General features: G+C 38.1%; 1 protein-coding gene across 1 annotated transcript in view; it reads right to left on the bottom strand.

Annotated features, from left to right (window-relative positions):
• The window catches only part of ADGRV1 (adhesion G protein-coupled receptor V1), a 521249-nt gene that overhangs the window by 6920 nt on the left and 493490 nt on the right, over nt 1–20839 (bottom strand). The window contains exons 88-89 of the mRNA XM_044916755.1: nt 7016–7207; nt 4399–4576 (exon numbers count right to left, since the gene is read on the bottom strand). Of these exons, the coding sequence (XP_044772690.1) occupies nt 4399–4576; nt 7016–7207 (370 nt within the window). The remainder of the gene's footprint in view (nt 1–4398; nt 4577–7015; nt 7208–20839) is intronic.

The following is a 20839-nucleotide window of genomic DNA, read 5'->3' as shown; positions in this document are numbered from 1 at the left end:
CAAAACATTTAATATTTTAAAAATTAATGTTGATTTATTCAATTGTAGACTAATAATAATTATAATGATAATAATAAAAAAATTTTTTAACACTTTATATATAGCCTTATGGTCACAGGAAAACTTTAAGTTTCAATTTATATACATGTTTTGTTGGAGAGAAGTTGTTTTGAGTGAGTGAAGACTGAATTTCAAGCATAAAATATATTACATTAGGATAAAATTCTGTGGTGGAGTGGAATGGAAATATAAGTTCAAGGAGAAAAGACAATGATTAGAATTTCCAATTGTAAGAGAAAAGTCTGCTCCATATGTATTTTAAAAGTGAAATGAATATGGGGCGCCTGGGTGGCTCAGTTGGTTGGGCGTCTGACTCTTGATTTTGGCTCAGGTCATCGTCCCAAGGTTGTGGGATCCAGCCCCAAGTCAGGCTCCATGCTGAGCTCAGAGTCTGCTAGAAATTCTGTCTCTCCCTCTCCCTCTGCCCCTTCCCCTGCTCTCTCTCTCTCAAATAAATAAATAAAATCTAAAAAAAAGAGAAATTAATAATAATGGATATCAAATTGCTATGATATTTAGACTCCGTTGAATTAGTTTAAAATAATGTAAAATTTTCATTTTTAAACACTAAAATTTATAATACAGAAGTTATATTATTTGATACTATTTCAATTTATGATGAAAATCTTTAGATGTTTATTAAATATATGCAAAAGGTTACATAGCTTTTCAAAGTTGTCTAACGGTTTTCAAAGTTGTCTAACGGTTTAAATGAAAAGACTTACAAGACCCACGGTTCCCAGTACCAGACTTGAAGTGGCCAATGGTTAAAATGGACCTGTGATAGATCGAGGTTTGCAAACCCTAATGTCACGGAGGCCAGGTCGGCTAGCACAGACCAGCGACACAGGTCTGGTGAGCACTGGACAACAAAGAGCTCATGCTCTGTCAGGAGGGGTAGCCATTATTCAACTCCAATCAAGGAGATTTTAAGATTGTGCTAGATTTTAAGCACTCTGTTGCTAGATTTTTTTTTAAAGAAATTCTGGGTTTTGGGTGCCTGGGTGGCTCAGTCATTAAGCCTCTGCCTTCGGCTCAGGTCACGATCCCAGAGTCCTGGCATCAAGCCCCACATCGGGCTCCCTGCTTGGCGGGAAGCCTGCTTCTCCCTCTCCCACTCCCCCTGCTTGTGTTCTTACTCTCGCCATCTCTTTCTCTGTCAAACAAATAAATAAAATCTTAAAAAAAAAAAAAAAGAAATTCTGGGTTTTTATGGGATAGCTCTAAAATTTTTTTAAGTTTTTTTTTTTTAAGTAATCTGTACACCCAATGTAGGGCTGTAATTCACAAGCCTGAGATCAAGTGTCACATGCTCTACTACTGAGACTGGGAGGTGCCCTGGGATATCTCTGAAATTTGGGCTTAAAAAACATTAAAATGCTATGAGAATCAAACAAAATCCTCTGTTGGGCCAAATCTGGGCCTATGTGTCAACTGTAAATTCAGCTGTAGATGGAATGGCATGTGAACTCCTTTAATTTGACCATATTCTATGATGAAGTGTCTTGGGGGTGGTGCTTGATTATTATAGTACCTTTTCTAAAAATAGAGGGAACCAATGTTAGAGACTGTTATTTCGGTCTTTTTAAGTATTTATTTCCTAATGAGTTTAGTGAGCTCCAAGGAATGCTAAACTCATCTATAAGTAAGCAAGTCATTCCATACATTCCTGAACTGAATGCATTTAATACTTGTTACATATATAGGACCCACATCTAATTTAATTGTGCTGCAAGAATTCATTTTATGTTTCCAGTGTCCCAACATCAACAACTGACCACTTTGTAGTGCTGGGGACATAATCTTCCCTGAGAATCATTAGTAATCTGAAAGCCCCTTTTTAGTCCTAACACTAGTGAGCATTTTAGGAAATTGTTCATTTCCTCCTTCATGAAACCTCCTCTCTCTTTATTCTTTCTCACCATGCTGCAGTTTCCTCCATGGGACCCTCTTCTATTCACTCTTTAAAAAAATATATTTATTTATTTATTTATTTTCCAGGGGTGGGGGGAGAGAGCAAGCATGGAGAGTGGGGGAGAGGAAGGGCCAGAGGGAGAGGGAAAGGGAGAATCTCAAGCAGACTCTGCGCTGAGTGCGGAGCCCAATACTGGGCTCGATCGCAAAACCCTGAGATCATGACATGAGCTGAAATCAAGAGTTGGACGCTTAACCGACTGAGCCACCCAGGCACCCCTATTCACTCTTTAAAGGAGATATTATCCAGGATGCTCTTCTTATTGCCCTTCCTCTGTCTCCCCTCCCTTCCTCACCTCTTTCCTTTACTTCTTTTCTCTCTCCTTCACTCTCCCAAGATCAAACTCATCCATCCCCACAGCTTCGAAAAGAGTCTCTGCCTTGATGCATGTCAAACCAATACCTCCAACCCTGAACCCTTAGCTAAGATCCTTCAACCCTGAATCTTTAAGAGCCCCCAGGCCTAATAACAATACTTCCAAATCTGAACTCATCAGTTTCCCCCGAAACACATGAATGAACAAATGCTCTTGATACAATTCCTCAGCCACCAAAGTGGGAAGCAGGAGCCTTTGCTGACTGTCCTCTTAGTGCTCCTTCAGCTTTCCTCTTGTGTTCATCTTCTCTTTCTTATTTCTGCTCCCCGAATCTGAGGCCCAAACCTCATTCCCTTGGACAATTGTAATAATCTCCCAGCCTTTCTGGTTTTGCTTCTAAATTTATTCTTCATGCTTTTGTAAGAGTTATTTTGCCTCAAAAACCAGTGGGAACATGCCATTCCTCTCCTCAAAAACCTCCATGGCTCACTAGGTTCTATAAAAATCCCACTCCTTAGCATGGCTTCTGAATAGCATTTTAACGTTATGTAAAATACCAGCAAGTGTTCTGCTCCCACAAAATGAATCTATTACTAAATGTGTTCCGGAAACACCAGGTTAAATTAAGTGAAGTGGGTTTCTTTACTCTAGGACTTTTTAGAGCTGCTAAATGCTAATGTGAATTGTGAATCTTTGCAGTTTCCCAAATATACTCAGTCAGAGGATCCTCCCATTGAGGATGACTATAAATATCACAAGGAGGTTGTTCACTGAAACCCAGTTGGGGAACTACAGTAAATTATTAACAATGCAGGTAAATTACCTTGCAGGCCTTTCTCCAGCTGCCTGGCTCGCACTCCCCATCTACCCCAGCCACACTGCAGTGCGGCTTCTCTCCAAGTGCCTATAAGCCATGCACCTGTAAGCTAAGGGCTTCGGCTGATTCTACTCCCTCAGTCTGCAATGCCTTTCCTCCACTCTCTAACTATTTAAAACCACATATTTTTCAAGAATCAACTAAGAGGGTTCAAAAAAATTTCCTTGATCTCTTCAATAATTAATAACACTTTTCATTACTTACTTACTCTTTCTTACGTCATGTTTGTGTGAATGTCTATTCCTCCAAGTAAACTCTAAGTTTCATTATTCATTCATTCATTCATTCATTCAATTATCCAACAATATCTACAAGTTTTCCCAAGTGCCAACCACTATTCTTAATATAGGTATATACAGTAAAATGCATTTTGAATAATTATCTTAATAGATTTATCTGAGTATGGGCATATCTTCTTGCTTGCTTGTACATCTAGGAATGAAAAGTTCACTAAAAGTTTTACAACAGTGGCAGTTTGAGATTTTTCTGAGTAAAAAATAAAAGAAAAAAACTGCAGGGGCGCCTGGCTGGCTCAGTTGGTAGAGCATGTGACTTTTGATCCCAGTGTTGTAAGTTCAAGGCCCACATTGGAGGGTAGAGTTTACTTAATTAAAAAAAAAATTAAGAGAAAAGAAAAGAACTTTGCATATTTGATTTGAAAACAACCATCCATTAGGGTCACAGGACGAGTGGGGTTGAACATGTAGGAGAAGCCAGTAAAATACAATATATGATGGTGCTTAGAAAACAGGAGAACTACATGTGGCCCATTATTTTGCCTTTGACATTTTTTGCTTCAGTGCCAGGTGTCTTTGGCAGGTCAGAGGCGAAACTCTCTAAGAGAGATCCCTACTAGATCGTCTTAAAATACTGAACTTGTCTCAATGGTATCTTGGTGTTATATCAAGATCCCAGGACAGAGATACTTACATTTAGTTAGAGTATGCCTTTTTCTTAACAGCAAATTGTAAATTATTTTTAGGTTGTGTTATATTTGGTGCCAAGAACAAAATATCCTAAAGTTTGGCTGGGATTAGGAATGGGTCATGAGAATCAGGATGTGCTAAGGGGGACTGACTGTACTTCTTTTGCAACTTCATGGGAAGAAGATATAAGTTGCCACATAGCAAGAGTGCCTACTTCTAATGTGGTTTGTGGGTTCATACATACCAGTTTTTAATGCAAATATCAAGTCATCAAACTCCTGGGACTCTTCATCGGCTATTAGTGACCCTTGGCCATATGCTCCGGAGGAAGGGAACGTGGCGCCATTCTGAGGACTTGGCTTTAAGTCAGGGCTGGCCTGACTGGCTTGTTGGAAGGATGCTCTCTCCCAGTCAGCAGGCACCTTTTTGGGGTAGGGTGGGGAGCAACAGAAACAATAATATCAATACATACATATTTACTCTGATATCTACTTTATCACCACATTCTCATTACAGAGACCACGTGAAGGTACTGTTGAACTGTTTAGAATTAAGACCTTTAATTTTACCTTTGGTCCTCAGAGGCAACTCAGTCTGGTGATTCTAAACAATTTCTCTATTAGAATTACTTGTAGATTTCGATGCTGTCATGTGTGGGGAAAGAAAATTATTTTTTTTTAACCCAAACAACACTTTTTTTTTTTTTTTTTTTAGGTTGTATGGAAAGAAAACTGTTAAGAATTTAAGAACCAGAGGGGCGGGGGGTGGGTGGTGGATAAAATAGGGTAGGGGAAGTAAAACTTCCAGTTATAAAATAATGATTCACATAATCATTGGATTAAATGATTTAAAAGATGGTTCTAACCTGAAATAATTAAATATATTCATGTCCTTCTTGGTCACTGATAACCAGTCCCTTAGTCCTTCCTTTCCTCATGCCTTCCCTTCTCTGCAGGGCTTCCTAGAATGTCTCTGATAGTCCCTCATCGACAGACAGCTGGATCAAGGCCAATTGCAAGCCTCTGAGGAATGCAGAGCACACTTAAGGGTCCGCCATTGTGCAACACCCCACATGAACATTCAAGGAGTGGCTCAGGCCCAGCTGCTCCCTCCCAACACAAGGTTTTCAGGGAGACTGCAGGGATGCCTTGTATTGAGAAAAGTGACCTGAGGACTGTGGAGATCATTTGAGAGAAGATTAAACCTTAAAATATTTCATTAAGAAGTTGAATATCTAGACCAGCACTGCCCAACAGCTCTTTCTGTGATGATACAAATATTTTATATCCACGTTCTCCATTATGGCAGCTACCGATATCACAGGTAGCTACTGAGCACCTGAATGTGGCCAGGGTGAGTGATGAACTGAATTTTAAATGTTATTTAATTTTACTTAGTTTGAATGTAAATAACCACACATGGCTAATGGCTATCGTATAGCTCAGATCTAGACAAATGCTAGATTGGGTAAACAATGAAAAAGACAAAAAAATTTTTTTAAGATTCATTCCTGAATTGCTAGTTCTAAAAATAACCACTTCTACTGATATCAACTATGATGTGAAAATAATTCTGTTTTAAGAACTTTGGGGATATAGAAATGGTATTAGATTTCTAAACATTTAGGGGTACCAAAATTCTTAAAATTCTTAAATATTGGACTTGACTTGTGATCACCTACTTACCTTAATTTTAACCTGACATGAATAAAATTCCTTTCTACATTAACATGGAGGACAAAAAAATATCACTGAGCAGGTAAGATGATCTCTCTACCTACCTATTTACCTATTTAAACTATCTATAAACCATTACCTTTTTAGACAGATGCATTTTGATTTCCTGACATTTTTCAGGATGCAAACACAAATACTGTTCCCCTTGGCTCTTTATTTTTTTATTTCTTATTTTTTTGGAGGGTGGGGGAAAGGGCAGAGGGAGAGAAAGAATCTTAAGCAGGCTCCATGCTCAGCGGGGAGCCCTATGCAGGGCCAGATCTCACAACCCTGAGATCATGACCTGAGTGGAAATCAAGAGTCGGAAGCTTAACCCACTGAGCCATGCTGGCACTGCTCCCCTTGGCTCTTCAGTACAGAGAGGGCAATATGAGCTAAGTAAGGAATGGTAAGCAAGCACACCTCAGGCAGTACGGAACTGGTCAGGGACCCGCATACCACCTCCTCCTGGACAAATGTTTTCAGGTAGTTTTAAAAATCTGAGCGGTGGTCCCAATACTATAGGTAGCATTACCGACAGGTTGGTGGCACTGTGATTTAGACACAGGAAAGCGAAACGACGGGGGATGGGAGGTGGATCTCACAGAGGACATCCTAGATAGATTTTCTAGTAGTGCTGCTGAAGCCCTCTTCCAAGCTTCTGTCCTAAAATATTTTCAGGTATTTAAATTAAAAAGAGTTTTAGCGTATTTTCTTTTCACTGAGTGTTTGTTGGGATCGAAGTAATGAATTGGGATGCGTGAAGAAAGAGAGCCGAGGAAGTATTTTTAGGAAGAGCACAGCATTTAAAAAAACCATTTCCGAAGCAGATTCAGTCACTGCCATGTTAAATTCGGATGATTCTGAAGAAAGCGGTGACAAATTATGCACTGACTTCCCAGTACAAACTGCTGGCTAGTACAGCTCACAGCACAGGGAAGAAAAAGAATTAGATAACAGGCAGGATACCACAGTAAGCCAATCAAATACCACAGATCAGAGGCTGTTGGTAGGAAAGGGATTTAAAAGTCACATGGTACCTTTCAACTTTCACTCTTTCTTGAGGCGGGTGGGGAAGGAGGGAGAGGGCGGGGGAGGAAGGGGGAGAGCTTGAGCAAGTGCAAGAGCAAGGGCAAGGGCAGGCACCTCCTCCATAGCACTGATAAGATTCTGCGTGGACTTGCTGATTTCCCCTCCAGCAGGAGGCATGCCACTCCCTGGTGTGAAGAAGGCTGTGCTGGGTCCTGGGTGTCCATTCATTTCCACTGTGTAGCTGGCCTTCATAGGGCAACACGTCTGGTTGTGTAGAACGAAATAAACCACAAAAACATAAAGTCCCTGCAAAAGAAAATAACACTAGCTTGTTAAAGGAAATCTGGCTACCGAGCTGAAAAATAAACGTGGTTATAAGCACAGCCGATTTTCTACAAGCCGTCTCCAAATTCTACCCGAAGCAGGGAAATACAGAACACATTACAAGTCTAGCAAGAGGCCACTGTAAATTTCTGAACGTCACAAAAAAGTTATTCAGCGTTATTTGGGAAAACTGCCCTCTCACTAAAAAATCATTTTTTCCCTTGATTAAAACCCAAATGACTCTGAAATCTAGCCCTACTAATACATGAAAACAGAACTTCAGAAGTATATCTGATTAGCCGTGTACCTTTTTAGAAAGCAAACCTCTCGCCTTCCAAAAAACTACTCTTTTCCCATTGATCTCACTTATTCTCATTTTTTTTCGTAGCAAAATGGTTAAGTGAGGTACTAATGCTCCAACCACCTTGTGGACTCCCAGAAGGGCAGCCCTAATTGAGCCTTCCGATTTTGTTTATCTGGCTCACTGACTATTTCATTTGAAAACACAATCACTGGGTAGGGACTCGGGGGAATTCTGTGGATTGCTTAATATTTAGCGTGCCTTGCTTCTCAGTGAATGTTACGGGAGACAACAAAGCTGTCTTGTTAAGTTCTTAAAAGATCTGCTGGCCCTTTAAATTCTTTCGCAACCCAGTCCAACTCTTGACAATTGCTCTGCTTCCATCACAGAGAGCAACTCGAATTTTGTATTTGTGTTCCAGACCTTGCCTACACTGGCTGTCCTTCATGATTTCTACAAGGGTTCTACTGTATACTTCTAATGGTGCTTCTATAATGCTTGGTAATTTTGACCTTTATACTCAGTCAATAAAATATGTTAAATTGTGGCTTTTGTGTCTATTAATCCTGGTGTTTAAGTTCTGGAAGCAAGTAAGAATCTCCTTAGTTATTAAAATTCTTAAACGAATCCACAAAAATGAAAGCAAGACATTCATTTTATTAAAGAAGAAAAGGAGTTAATGTTAACATTTTTCATAAGACACAACTATCTTCATTTGGTGACGTTTGCATTCTCCCATGGTTCGTGACATTTCTAGGAGTATGGAAGCAATAAAGCAAATAATATGCTCGTGGGCTTGAAACTTTTATCTGCTGGTATAATAGCAAAAAATCTACTAGAAAATATTCAAGGCATAAGAATTACAAGAGATTTTTAATGTAAAATGAAATTAAAGAACAGTCTGCAAGATGAGCATGCTAGTATGTGAGCTCTGTTGCCATTTCTAGAATACTGCCATAAATTAGGTCTTTCTCCCCTTTTTGTTAGAATGAGCCCTTCCAGAGTTGGCATCCAATATATATAACTAACAAATATGTTTTAAAATCAGTGGTTTTTCTGCTAAAAATATTGCTAAATATAATTACTCTAACCACAATATAAAATAAGTAATAGAAACATTTGTTTCCTTTTGAATTAGGGTTTTTTTTTTACTCAACATTAATATTTTAAATTATGTAGGGTAAGTGAATTAGTTTCTCATGCAAAGGATGATGTGAACATTAGCAGAAACAAATCTTCCTGAAAACACACATACACATCCAAAATTTTTCTTGTACAAGTAATTTTTCACATGGGTATGACCTAATTACATTGGCCGAAGCAATAGACAAAACAGGAAAAAAATTAAACTGTCAGCCTTAAAACTGTGAGAATGTCACAGATTTATTTCAGGATTTCTCTAGGTGTTACAAAGTGATAGGGTAAAAGCTAGATCAGGAAACAAAACCACGCTTTAAAATCCATCTCTAAGGACCCATTTGTTAAAACAGCACATTCTCTCTTGTTTGTTTTTATATCTAGCCTTTTGTGCTGCAGGAAAGGAACTGCCTGCTGAAAATAACTTGCATGTGAAAATTACATGTGGTTTTTTTTTTCTTAAAAGAATATTTACATATACAGTAAATACTTGGAATCTTTCAGATGTACCCCAGGAAACATAAACACTGTTAAAATGGAAAGAAAAGAATGTTTAAATGCAGATAATGTGACATTTACTCGTGTCCAGCCCAGGCTGGGCAAATACAGAAAAGGGACCTTCATTATCCAAAATACTGAGCTGTGGAGATTTCTGATCTCACAGTAAAAACAAATTCCTTTTCCAAACACTGCATGTTAAATCTCAGGCTCTCCCTTGTATGCTGGTCTGTGAAATAATTTAAGAGAGAATCTGGAATCTCAAGTGTTCAATCCAATATGCTGACCACCCACTCTGTGCATGGCCAGGCACCGAGATGCAAAGAGAAAACATCTGATTCCTACTCTCAAGCTGCTCACAAAGACAACAATCTCTTATAAAATAATGGGTTAACTCTTTTAGAGGCAGGACCTATATAATCCACCTGTTGTTCCTATTCTTTACTTAGGGAAGGCTGACTGAAGGAAATTCTGTGCACTGCTGTTTTGATTATTTTGTTGGATCTCCTACTACAAAGATGAAAAATGCTTTCAAAGTCTTTAGTTAGATTATAACTGGATGAACCATACCCACCATGGCCAATTTTTAATTTTTTGATTCAGGAATTTAAACTTATTAGCAAACATCAGTGAGATACAAATGAGTGCGTGTGTGAGCTGGAGGAGGAGCAGAGGGAAAGAATCTCAAGCAGACTCCTTGGGGAGCTCCAGCGGAGGCGGGGCTTGATCTCAGGACCCTGAGGTTCTGACCTGAGTGGAAATCACTAGTTGGTCTCTTGACAGACTGAGCCACCCAGACACCCCTCAATAATTTCTATCAGTTTCATGTGAGGTGGGAAAGAATCAACACTGCCATTAAACAGATTTGACAGAGAAGAACTAGGTAAAACAGGAAGTTGATTAAGCAGCCTGCCAGGGAAGTGAAGTCTTGGGGCTTCACACTGATTTGGAGAACTCATCTTCACTCTGAGAGTGTCTCCCTCTGAGGACCATGATACAGCCCTCAAACAGGAGCAGTTAGCCTTTGCAGGACTTGTAAAAAGATCTCAGAAGAGGGCAGAATCCAGGTATTCAAACTATAACTGCACGCAAGCTGTTATAGTCAGCAATCCTCTTTGTCTCTGCTTCTCCCATCCCGTAATTCTTTCAGGTTACAAAAAAGTGGTTAACATATTAAATGCATTCAATGAACCCATTTAACAGCTGCCCAGGCCCATTCCTTTAATTTTAAATTTGTCTCTAATTAAAGTGAAACATCTTTCCCACATTCTGAACACTATCCTGCACTCACAGCGAATTGAAGCTCGTGTGACAGACTTCACACTGCATCCTTCACCAGTGAGCACTAGCACACCCACCCAACAAGAGCTCTCAGCAATCCTGAGCTAAATGTGTTGAGCAATCTGACAAACTGACTCTGCATGACTTCTGTATCTAATATTTATTTCAGTTTCAGCAAAGAGTTTTGGCCAATCATACATGATAGAAATATTCAGGTGATAATGCCTAGCCTGCCATTAAAACACAAAGAATTAAATCAGTCTAGATACTAAAATGTAAAGTGTATAGTGGGTCCAGCACTTAAACATTTGAGGGATAAAAAGCTAGAGTTCTATAGGCAATGAGGAATTGGTCTTACAGACCCTACACATCTCACTGTATGCCACAAAAGTTGAACCACTGGGCTGTCAGTAGCTGGAACTAACTATGGATGAGGCAGATCATGATTCAGAGAACTTGAAAATAAAAGAGATTTTGCTAATATATAATTCCAGTGAAGAAAGATGAAAAAGACAGAGATTAAAGAAATTAAAGAAGCTGACAGGTAAGAAAAAAAAAATACTCAAGAGTTGTTCATTGATATCCTTGAAATAAGGAATCCAGTGAATGTAACTGAAGATGAATAAAAAACCATATTGTTAATATAAGAACAGTTTCCTGAAAAAGAAAAAAAAAAACACAACTGAATCTGCAGCTTGTAAGTATATATAATACAATGTACCAGGGAAATTTTGGTATAGATTCCTTAATACCAAACTGTAGCCTTACTAAGTTTTAAACTTTAAGATATTCAAGTAGAAAAAAAAGCCAATCTCTCAATAAGTAGTAAATTTTAGTCTGGCTTCAGACTTCTTTACATTGACTACTAGTGTTAAAAGACAATGGAATAATATCTATTAAGTTCTGAGGGAAAAAGTGGTCCAAGAATATTATACCCAGCCAATATAGCATTTGACATCATCAAACATAAAAAAAAATTCAGGCAATGCAGCATCCATGTATCTTCTTGGGTGGGGGAAACCCAAACTATATGACAATAAAATATGACCAATAAAGAGATGAATTGCCCATACCGAGGAAAAAACAGAATTCAATACAAAGGTGGCAAAAGAATCATGTAAAAAAAACCTGTATCTATACATTTAGATACAAAACCTTTATTGAAAAAAATTATGAGAATTACAGAGGGTCAAATGAAAGTTAAATCTAGACAACTTAAAAAGCATAACATTAACTAAAAAAATTCCTAAGTTTGAGAGAGAGGAGATGGGAGATCTGAGTGTTGATGGTTCTATCATCTTTTATAGCATATAGTCAACCAACACTATAAAATTGAAATACTTAGGTAATAAAAAACAGTGATTCTAATCCTTTAGTGTGTTTATAATATATTTTCTTTTCTTTTTTTTTTTTAAGTATGCTCTATGCCCAACGTGGGGCTTGAACTCACAAACCCTAGATTAAGAGTCACATGCTCTTCCAACTGAGCCAGCCAGGTGCCCCCAGAATATCTTTTGTGGTGTAGAATAATTTTTTGCAATTCCACAATTATTCCTCTTCCATTTTAATTTTTCTTGTGACAAATTCAAGTAAATTGAAATTAGGTTTTGTACATTATAGCAACTCTAATATGGTCACATATTTAAAATTTATTTACAACTAGATATCCAATATTTAGTTTGCCTAGAAAGGTGTCTAGAATGATGTTCACTTGATGTTACTTTTATTTTTAAACAGCCAATGGTATTTAAAGAGACTTAATTATACAGATATGTATATAATAGGAATGATTTTTAAAATGATCCTTTGTATTTAATGCCTTATTTGCTCTTTCTGGTGCTCTTGATTCCTTTCTATGGAAGTGGATTTTTCTTATATCACTTCCCTTACCCTTCAGCCTGCAGAACTTCTTTTTAGCATTTCTTGTAGTTCAGATTTGTTAGAAATAAATTCTTTCAAGTTTCATCTGCTTGAAAATGTCTTTATTCAGTCTTCATTTTAGAAAGATATTTTCACCAGATACAGAATTCTAGGTTAGCAGGTTTTCTGTTTGTTTGTTTGTTTGTCTGGGGACTTTAAAGATATTACTTTTTTTTTTTTTTAAGATTTTATTTTTAAGTAATCTCTACACACATGGGTTGAACGCACAACACCGAGATCAAGAGTCAATGCTCTTCTGACTGAGCCAGCCAGGAGCCCCAAGATATCATTATATTGTCTTCTCGTTTCCAAAATTTCTAATGAGAACAGAGTTAACTTTTATCATTATTTTCTTGTATGCAGTGTTCCATTCACTTCCCCAAGGTGCCCCCATGATTTCCTATTTAGATTTTCAAGAGTCTGACTATGCTATATGTAGGTATAATTTTCTTTGATGAGGGTTCTCTAAGCTTTTTGGATCTGTGGTTTTTGCTATCGAATTTGGAAAATTCCTGCCCATCATTGTTTCCATTATGGTCACCTAATGTTAATGAGGATTATTTATGGGTGAAGTTTGAAAGTGATTTTAAAAGTCTCTAACCTTGGAGTGCCTGGGCGGCTCAGTCAGTAGAACATATGACTCTTGAAATTGGGGTCATGAATTCGAGCCCCACGTTGGGTGTAGAGATTACTTTAAAAAAAGTTTTTAGTCTTTACACTTTTATTCTTTTTTCAATTCTTTGTAATAAATATTTATCCTTTTTTCCAAGTAGTGATTTTTTTTAAAACTATAAGCAAATTTGTCAGTATATTAAATAATGATCAATTCTATATAATGGGAAGATGGACATGTGGACCATTTATTGTTTTTCTTTTCCATATTTTTAAAACTTTGAAACAAAAAGATATTAAAAGAATAGGGATAATATTTTTGGAGCCATAGGGAAAATGTGCAATTTCAAAATCTCCAGATAAACGTTAATTCTGTTATAAAAAACAGTTAAGAAATAGACAGTGGAATCATGCAAACGGCCCAAACAAAACCACCTATCTTTTAGAGAGTCTAAGAAAGTGCACAGAACAACGCAGGATAAGGAAAACAGAGAAATGAAGTCTTCAATTAAAATTCGTTTCTTTTCCAACTCAAAAAAAAAAAATCACCAATTTGGGATTAAAAAAAGAGTATCTTCCATTAAGCTGTACCATCCTAGAAAGCAAGAGGCTATGTCCAGTTCACCGTTGTATTTTAAAATTTGTAGCGTGGCCCTGGCACACAAAAGGAGCTTAAGAAATATTTGTGAAATAAGAGGTTATGGTTTTTAAATTTTAGCAGTGGGAGAGAGTAGGATGCGGGTTGGAGACAGGTGGGTCTGAGGCATGTGTTACTTCTAGCCCTCTATTTCTCTCACCATAGTTAGGTAGTCCCGTAGTTGCTCAATAAAAGTTTTGGTTTGGTCTTTCCATGTCACATGTTCCACTGCCAAGACTGTCTCATGGGAGAACCAAGCACCTGCTTCGGGCTGGTCTCTGCTTTGCTGGGTGGCGCGCCACTGGTGGTAGGCTTGCGTGGCGCTGAGCAACAACCCCCCCCCCCACGTGACCTCCTGGCTGTCTCAGGCTTCTCTGCGGGGGCTGGGTTTGTGTATTGCTGCTACTGCTTCTTGCGGCTGCTGCTCGAGAGTTTCACGGCTTCCTGCTTTTACTCTTCCCTTGGCGGACAACCCTGAGAAGTCTCTTGTGATCTCCTGTTTCTGGGTTTGCATGCTTTTGGGCTGCTGACCTACTGCGGTTTTGTATCACTAGTGACTTAGCAGCAAAGACAATGGATTTCATGCCAATGACAAAACTGAAAAGAGAAATCCAGTATTTGTGCGTTTACATATTTTTTCAGGTGTGAGATAGGTAGGAATTTCATCGTTCTTTGCTTCTTATTTAACTCTTCTTAGCTTTCAGTTTTAGTCACTTTTGTTGATGTTCTTATTTATAATAAGAATCCACAATCTTGGGGCACCTGGGTGGCTCAGTTGGTTAAGTGACTGCCTTCGGCTCAGGTCATGATCTCAGGGTCCTGGGATCAAGCCCCACATCGGGCTCCCTGCTCAGCGGGGAGCCTGCTTCTCCCTCTGACCCTCCCCCCTTCATGTACTCTCTCTCTCTCATTCTTGCTCTCTCAAATAAATAAGTCTTAAAAAAAAAAAAAAAGAATCCACAATCTAATGTATGTATTAAATATACCACAGAGAGGAAACAAGAGAGTTTATCTTGATGGCTGTTGGTTAGTCAGCATAACTGAAATACTTAGAAATCTATGGGAACAATTATTATCTGAATGTTTTTACAGATTATTTGGATAGGATAGGCAATTACCCAGTGTTCACCATGGGTATGTCAAGTTCTTCTAAAATTTCTTACTATTCTAAGGGACACTATTCAGAACTACTAGAGTCCATAAAGTTTCAGTTGGCTTAGTGTGCTGAGTTCACACATGTCTAGGACTAAAATAACGCAGGCCTTTACTTTCAAGGTTTGGGCTTAGAAAATGTTTGTTCTAAATTTTGTAATCAGTAGGAATGATAATTTTATGTTTTTATCACATATATCTAGAGTATAGAGAAGATTTTTTTTTTTTTCATACAAAGATTCTATCTGCAATTTAAGGACATATTTCCCTGCATGTCACTTATGGACACAAGAAACATTTGGTCAGTCTTCTTTGTGATAAATATTCATAAGACAAAAGACAATTATTAGGTCATGCGTGAGCAATCTCATCTCCAGATATGATCCCTTCAGCCTACTGCGGTTTTGTATCACTGTTCCTTTAGCCTTTCTCTTGAACATTCTGGAGAGGTCTACAGAAGAAGGTTCATCTCTGACACTCTCATTGTTCATCATGCTTCTATTAAGTTTCAAAGCATGGAACACTACTCAGTCATGATATTACTTATCAGGAGCCAGACTATTTCTGCCAAGACAGAAGGAACTGAAAATTATGTTGTGTGTGTGTTTTTTTAATGTTATAAGAACATAAATCCCTGATCCCACCAACCCCCTGCTTTGAGAGTCCCTATATTAGAAAAATTTCATTAGTATAAATTGAATTAGGTGGTAGGGTTGAGGGACAGAGAAGACGGGAGGTGGTCATAATAGTAGTGAGATGGAACTAAATAAGTAGAAGAAGTTTGGAATCCGAGAAGAAGTTTTTCTGGTTTTAATAAGCAGTGAAGAGAATCAAGTTGGAATAAGCTTCAAATGTGAAACATATTTTTTTAATTAAAATTATAAAAGTACCAAACTGTATCATGATTATTTATTTAAATCTTGTTATATCTCTAAGTATTTCTTAAAAATATAATTTGAAACCATTTTTGGTTTATTCTGGGAAACCTCTGCCACAGGCACTGGAAATACCCAAAGTTGTGTACACTGACGTAATATTCATAATAGTAATAACAACAACAGTAACAAACAGGTTAAATTGTCTTCATGTTCTCTGGTTGGTTTTCCATGCAGAGAAGATTATTCAAAAGTTTGCTTTTAGTTTCGTCTAACAGTAAAAAGTTTACAAGGTGTCCAGCAGACTATGGCCATGAGTCAAACTGGCCCACTGCTGATGTGGATACTTATATCAAATCACCACGATATACATTTGAAATATCTCATAATTTTATCTGTCAATTATACCTCAATAAAGCTGGAAAAAACCCCATAACAACCAAAAGAACCAGCTACTGATGCACATAACAACAAAAAGAACCAGCTACTGATACACATAACGACATCAGTGAATCCCAAAATCAATATGCTGGATAAAAAACACCAGACACAAAGAGTACTTACTGTATGAATCTATTGACACAAAATTCTAGAACATACAAATCCATATACAGAGACAGAAAACAGACCAGTGGTTGCCCGGTTCTGGGAGCGGAGGGAGAGATGTTCTATAGGGGAGCCTGGGAATTTTGGGGCTGATGGAAATTATTGTGGTTTCATGGGTGTGTAACCATCTTGTTTTGTTCTTTTTTCTAAAGATTTTATTTATTTATTTGAGAGAGACAGAGAGAAAGTATGAGCGGAGAGAGGAAGAAGCAGACTCCCTGCTGAGCAGGGAGCCCGACGTGGGGCTCCATCCCAGGACCCTGAGATCATGACCTGAGCCCAAGGCAGACACTTAACTGACTGAGCCACCCAGGTGCCCCCACCATCTTGCTTTTTAAAAGCTTGAGGACAAACTAGAGTTTTGAATTTTTGTTGTAACACGTTGGACACTGATCTTTTAAACCAGGGGTGAGCAAACTTTTTCTGAAAAGAGTCGCATAGTAAACATTTCAGACTTAGCAGAACATAATGGTCTTTGTTGAACTATCCTGAAAATTTAATTTCATACAATTTTCACATGTCACAAAATATTACTCTCCTATTTCCCCCCAATATTTATAAATGCAAAAACCATTAACTCTACTAGTACTTTTAAACATTGTTCCTGTCAACATCCTTTAAAATGCCTTTTTGAAAACCACACCTTAAAACTTTAGCATTCAGAGATCTGTTAACCACTCCATGGATGAAGCTCAGTTGTTTGGACAATGGTAAGCGACCAAAGAACAGTGCTGATGCCGATGAAAAGGGGAAAACTGGATGACCAAGTGACAATAAAAACAGGAGAAAGACTCACTTTGCTGTGGAAACCAAATTAAAGATCATACAAGCAGAAGTGAAAACATGGCAGATTATTTTAAGTACTAGCCTGGAGACCAGGAGAGAAGGGACGGTTAGAGGCTAAGTGTGGAAATGGCTGTGTAGTGGTAAAAACAGAAGCCACATTATTATACGATTATTTTAAGGAAGACACGACAAAGAGAAACAGTCTGAGTTGTCCGGATTAAATACAGCTGGAGGACATGAACAGGAAGAGGAACCCTTGGAGTAAACACGGAACAACTGACCAGTCGGGCAGGTCAGAGAGGGGGTTCAGCCACGACTAACTATACCAGGGGAAGCCCAAAGAAGATTCCATTCCAGAAGAATGAGGTAGTCCACATTGTCAAAAACACCATGACAAAAGAAGAGTATTGAGAATAGACTGAAATATATAACATATAGTGCTGTCCAGAAAAAGGTTCCCTGAGGTGAGGGAATCACTTGATTCATGAAAGGAGATCTGCTAGTTCGATAACTATGTGTTAACACCGGATGGGAGTGTTTTCTTCCTTCCACCGCACCTACTTCACTCATTAGTATTCTTATTCAGAGCAAAAGACTATATAGCACAGAGTTCAATTCCTTTAAATTGCAAACTGAATTAGGTGTTCCATGTGAAGTTGAATACTTTACATTTTCTACAGTGATGGATTCATGTGGGTGTGCCTTCCTGTCAACATCCTCCCCAACACCAAGGTCCCTTCTGAAGATGCCCAATTTTTGTGTTCCTGACTTATTCCTGTCCCACAAGTTGCTGAAAGCAGTTAGCCAGACACATGACTGCTGGGCTTCTAAATCTTTTATATTGCTTTTTTTTTTTTTCTACAAAAACCTTTTTTCCATTTGGTGCACAGCTTGGGCAAGGGTTCCGAGGTGGTTAAAAAGCTGCCTAGTGGCTGCAGGGAGAGGCTCAGGCCGAAGCCCGGGCATCAGGGGTTTGCCAGAGGGGCCCCTCAAAGGCTGCTGGGCTCCGGAGGCTCCTAAGTTGTTATATTGCTTTTAAAAGGGGGAAAAAGAAAACACCCTAGTAAACTTTTAAGAAATTCTTCATCCCAAAGTAGTTAATCAAACATCAAAGACAATCTAAATGGCCTTGTTTTAGAAACATTCTCAGGTGAGTAATTTTCAAAATAATGACATAGTTTGTGTCGACTTTTATAGAAATGTGGAACTCAATATCCTATGTTTTGGCTTTACTGAAACACGCAGGTATAAATCATGGCCTGAGGAGGCACGAATAGGTTCCTCATAATTGGCAAAATTGGCAAATTCTGCAATATCTCATCAGCAGATAAAAATTCTTTGAGATGTCACACTTCTAGAAATCTTCGCATTCATATATTTAAGATAATATAGCATCTAAACAGAAATCAGTAATAATTCCAGATACTAAGAACAAGAATATATATTGTCAGTGTTTCTTTTATTATTTTCAAATACTCTATTCTGCTGATTAATGAGCTACTTAGTAGGGACAAATCATTTAATATCTTTTTGTTAGTAATTTTATTTTTTTTTAAAGTAGGCTCCATGCCTAGCATGGAGCCCATTGCGGGGCTTGAATTCACGACCCTGAGATCAAGACCTAAGGGGAGAGGGGCACCTGGGTGGCTCAGTCATTAAGTGTCTGCGTTCGGCTCAGGTCATGATCCCAGGGTCCTGGGATCAAGCCCTGCGTCGGGCTCCCTGCTCGGCAGGAAGCCCGCTTCTCCCTCTCCCACTCCCCCTCCTTGTGTTCCTTCTCTTGCTGCATCTCTCTCTGTCAAATAAAAAAATAAAATCTTAAAAAAAAAAAGACCTGAGAGGAGATCAAGAGTCAAAAGCTTAACCGACTGAGCCACCCAGGTGCCCCTCTGTTGTAATTTTTCTAATCAGAGAAACAAGGACACTAAGATTTCTCTGGGAATGCTCCATGAAATACTTGATTTACTAACAAAACTCTAAAAAAACAAACCTAAGGATATTTTAATTTTAAAAGGCAAAAATATAAAGCAGTCCTAGTTCATTGTTAATATTTATTGCAAAGGAGAAAAAAAAGAAAGAAAAAAAACATAGAAGCCAAAAAAACCTCCAAAATTTACACCAAATCTTAGAATTACACCAAATCTCAGAAATAACCACTTTATCTTGGATACGAACTTTCTTAAAACTAGTTTCTAGAGAGGGTTTATTTTCTCCAACCCGTTAATTATGTAAGGACACGTTTTCATATGTAAGCACTTTTTTGGAAAAAGAGCTGAAGATTGGATTTATAGCTGGGCGACTGCTAGGGTAACCTCAGATCCTGGTTTGCTGGGACAATCCTGATTTGCTTGGGATTCTTGGTTTAGCCTGTTGTCTCAGCATTTTTATTAACATCAGCATTTTATTAACAATATTAACATTTTAATTAACATTAACATAATAATAAAAGTGATGTTAATAAAGTTGACATCACTCAAGTGTCAAAGACTGTGCATTACCAAGGCAGTTTAGTAAGGTTAGCTAGGGCTCAGCATTGTGAAAGCTATCCTGTGTGACACAGCAGAGCTATTGGGTATCCCTAACAAAAACTCAGATTCCAACCAGCCTTCTTGACATGAGGATGGTCTGCGATTTAAATTCTCTCTTGAACATCTTTGGTTCATTCACTGAGTTAATACAGAAGAGCTAAGTGTCCACTTAGTAGTGCCCTGTAGGTTCCCGCGTAGGCAGTGAACACAAAGTCTCAGTCCTCTCTCCATGAGTACTTCACTTCCACTCACGCGGTTCAATGTTCGGAGCTCCCGGAATCTCAGATCACTGACTCAAGGGGAAATGAGTCAAGTGGAAGATGGGTCCAGTGACTGGCCTTATTGAAAGCTGGGAATGCTCTTCCAAATATTTTATCTTTCTTCAACACAATAACGTTGTATAGCATGCTTTTTTGACTATCCAATGCATGGGGAATTCTGTGATTCATATAAATAATGTAAAAAATGTAGTACCTGCTTCAAAAAACTTAACACTAGAGTTAAAAATATGAGGTGTGCAAATAAAATTAAGTCCTGTAGCCTATAATGCCTGAGACCATGTAGGTCCACACTCTCCAACTTGTTTCTCAGAATTTTCAACTCTGCAGTACTGCAGTGTGGACATGTATTAACTCTCGTGAGGAAACTTTAAGGGAAAAAAAGATTTCATGTATTTATCCCATAGCCAATTCTTCAGAACACAAATTTTATACATATTATACTAGTAATGAAAGATAAATTTTCTAGTAGTGCTTCTTTTAATTACCATGATCTCAAGTCAATAAATTATTTTCCTTTTATTTTTTAAAAAAGAATATTTTAAATAGAATATTTCTTTTCCTTAGACCAAAACAAACACAAAAATTAGCAAACAGGTATTATATTGTTTTATATTTGGAGTCCCAAGGACATTATTCATTATCTTCTACTCTTTAAGGAAGTAGAGTGTTCAATTCTTGTGATTAATAATTTAACAAAAAAAATCTAACCAAGGATTTTGGTATATTCCTAAATTTAATTTTCTTTGCTGCTTATGACCAGTCTCTTCTAGGGATTTAGGAAGGCCTGGATGGCTCAGTTGATTAAGCCTCCAACTCTTGATTTCAGGTCATAATTTCAGGGTTGTGGGATGAGGTTCCATGCTCAGCGGGGAGTCTGCTTGAGATTCTCTCTCTCCCCCTCGCTCTCTACCCCTCCCCCCCCACTCACGTGCCCACATAAGCATGAGCACTCTCTCTCTCAAATAAATAAATAAATAAATACCTTAAAAAAAAGAATGGG

Source organism: Neomonachus schauinslandi, chromosome 7 (assembly GCF_002201575.2).
Source record: "Neomonachus schauinslandi chromosome 7, ASM220157v2, whole genome shotgun sequence".
In the NCBI taxonomy this organism is placed as follows: domain Eukaryota; kingdom Metazoa; phylum Chordata; class Mammalia; order Carnivora; family Phocidae; genus Neomonachus; species Neomonachus schauinslandi.
Note: the sequence above shows the minus strand (reverse complement) of the source record. Positions and strands in the feature narration are given on the sequence as shown.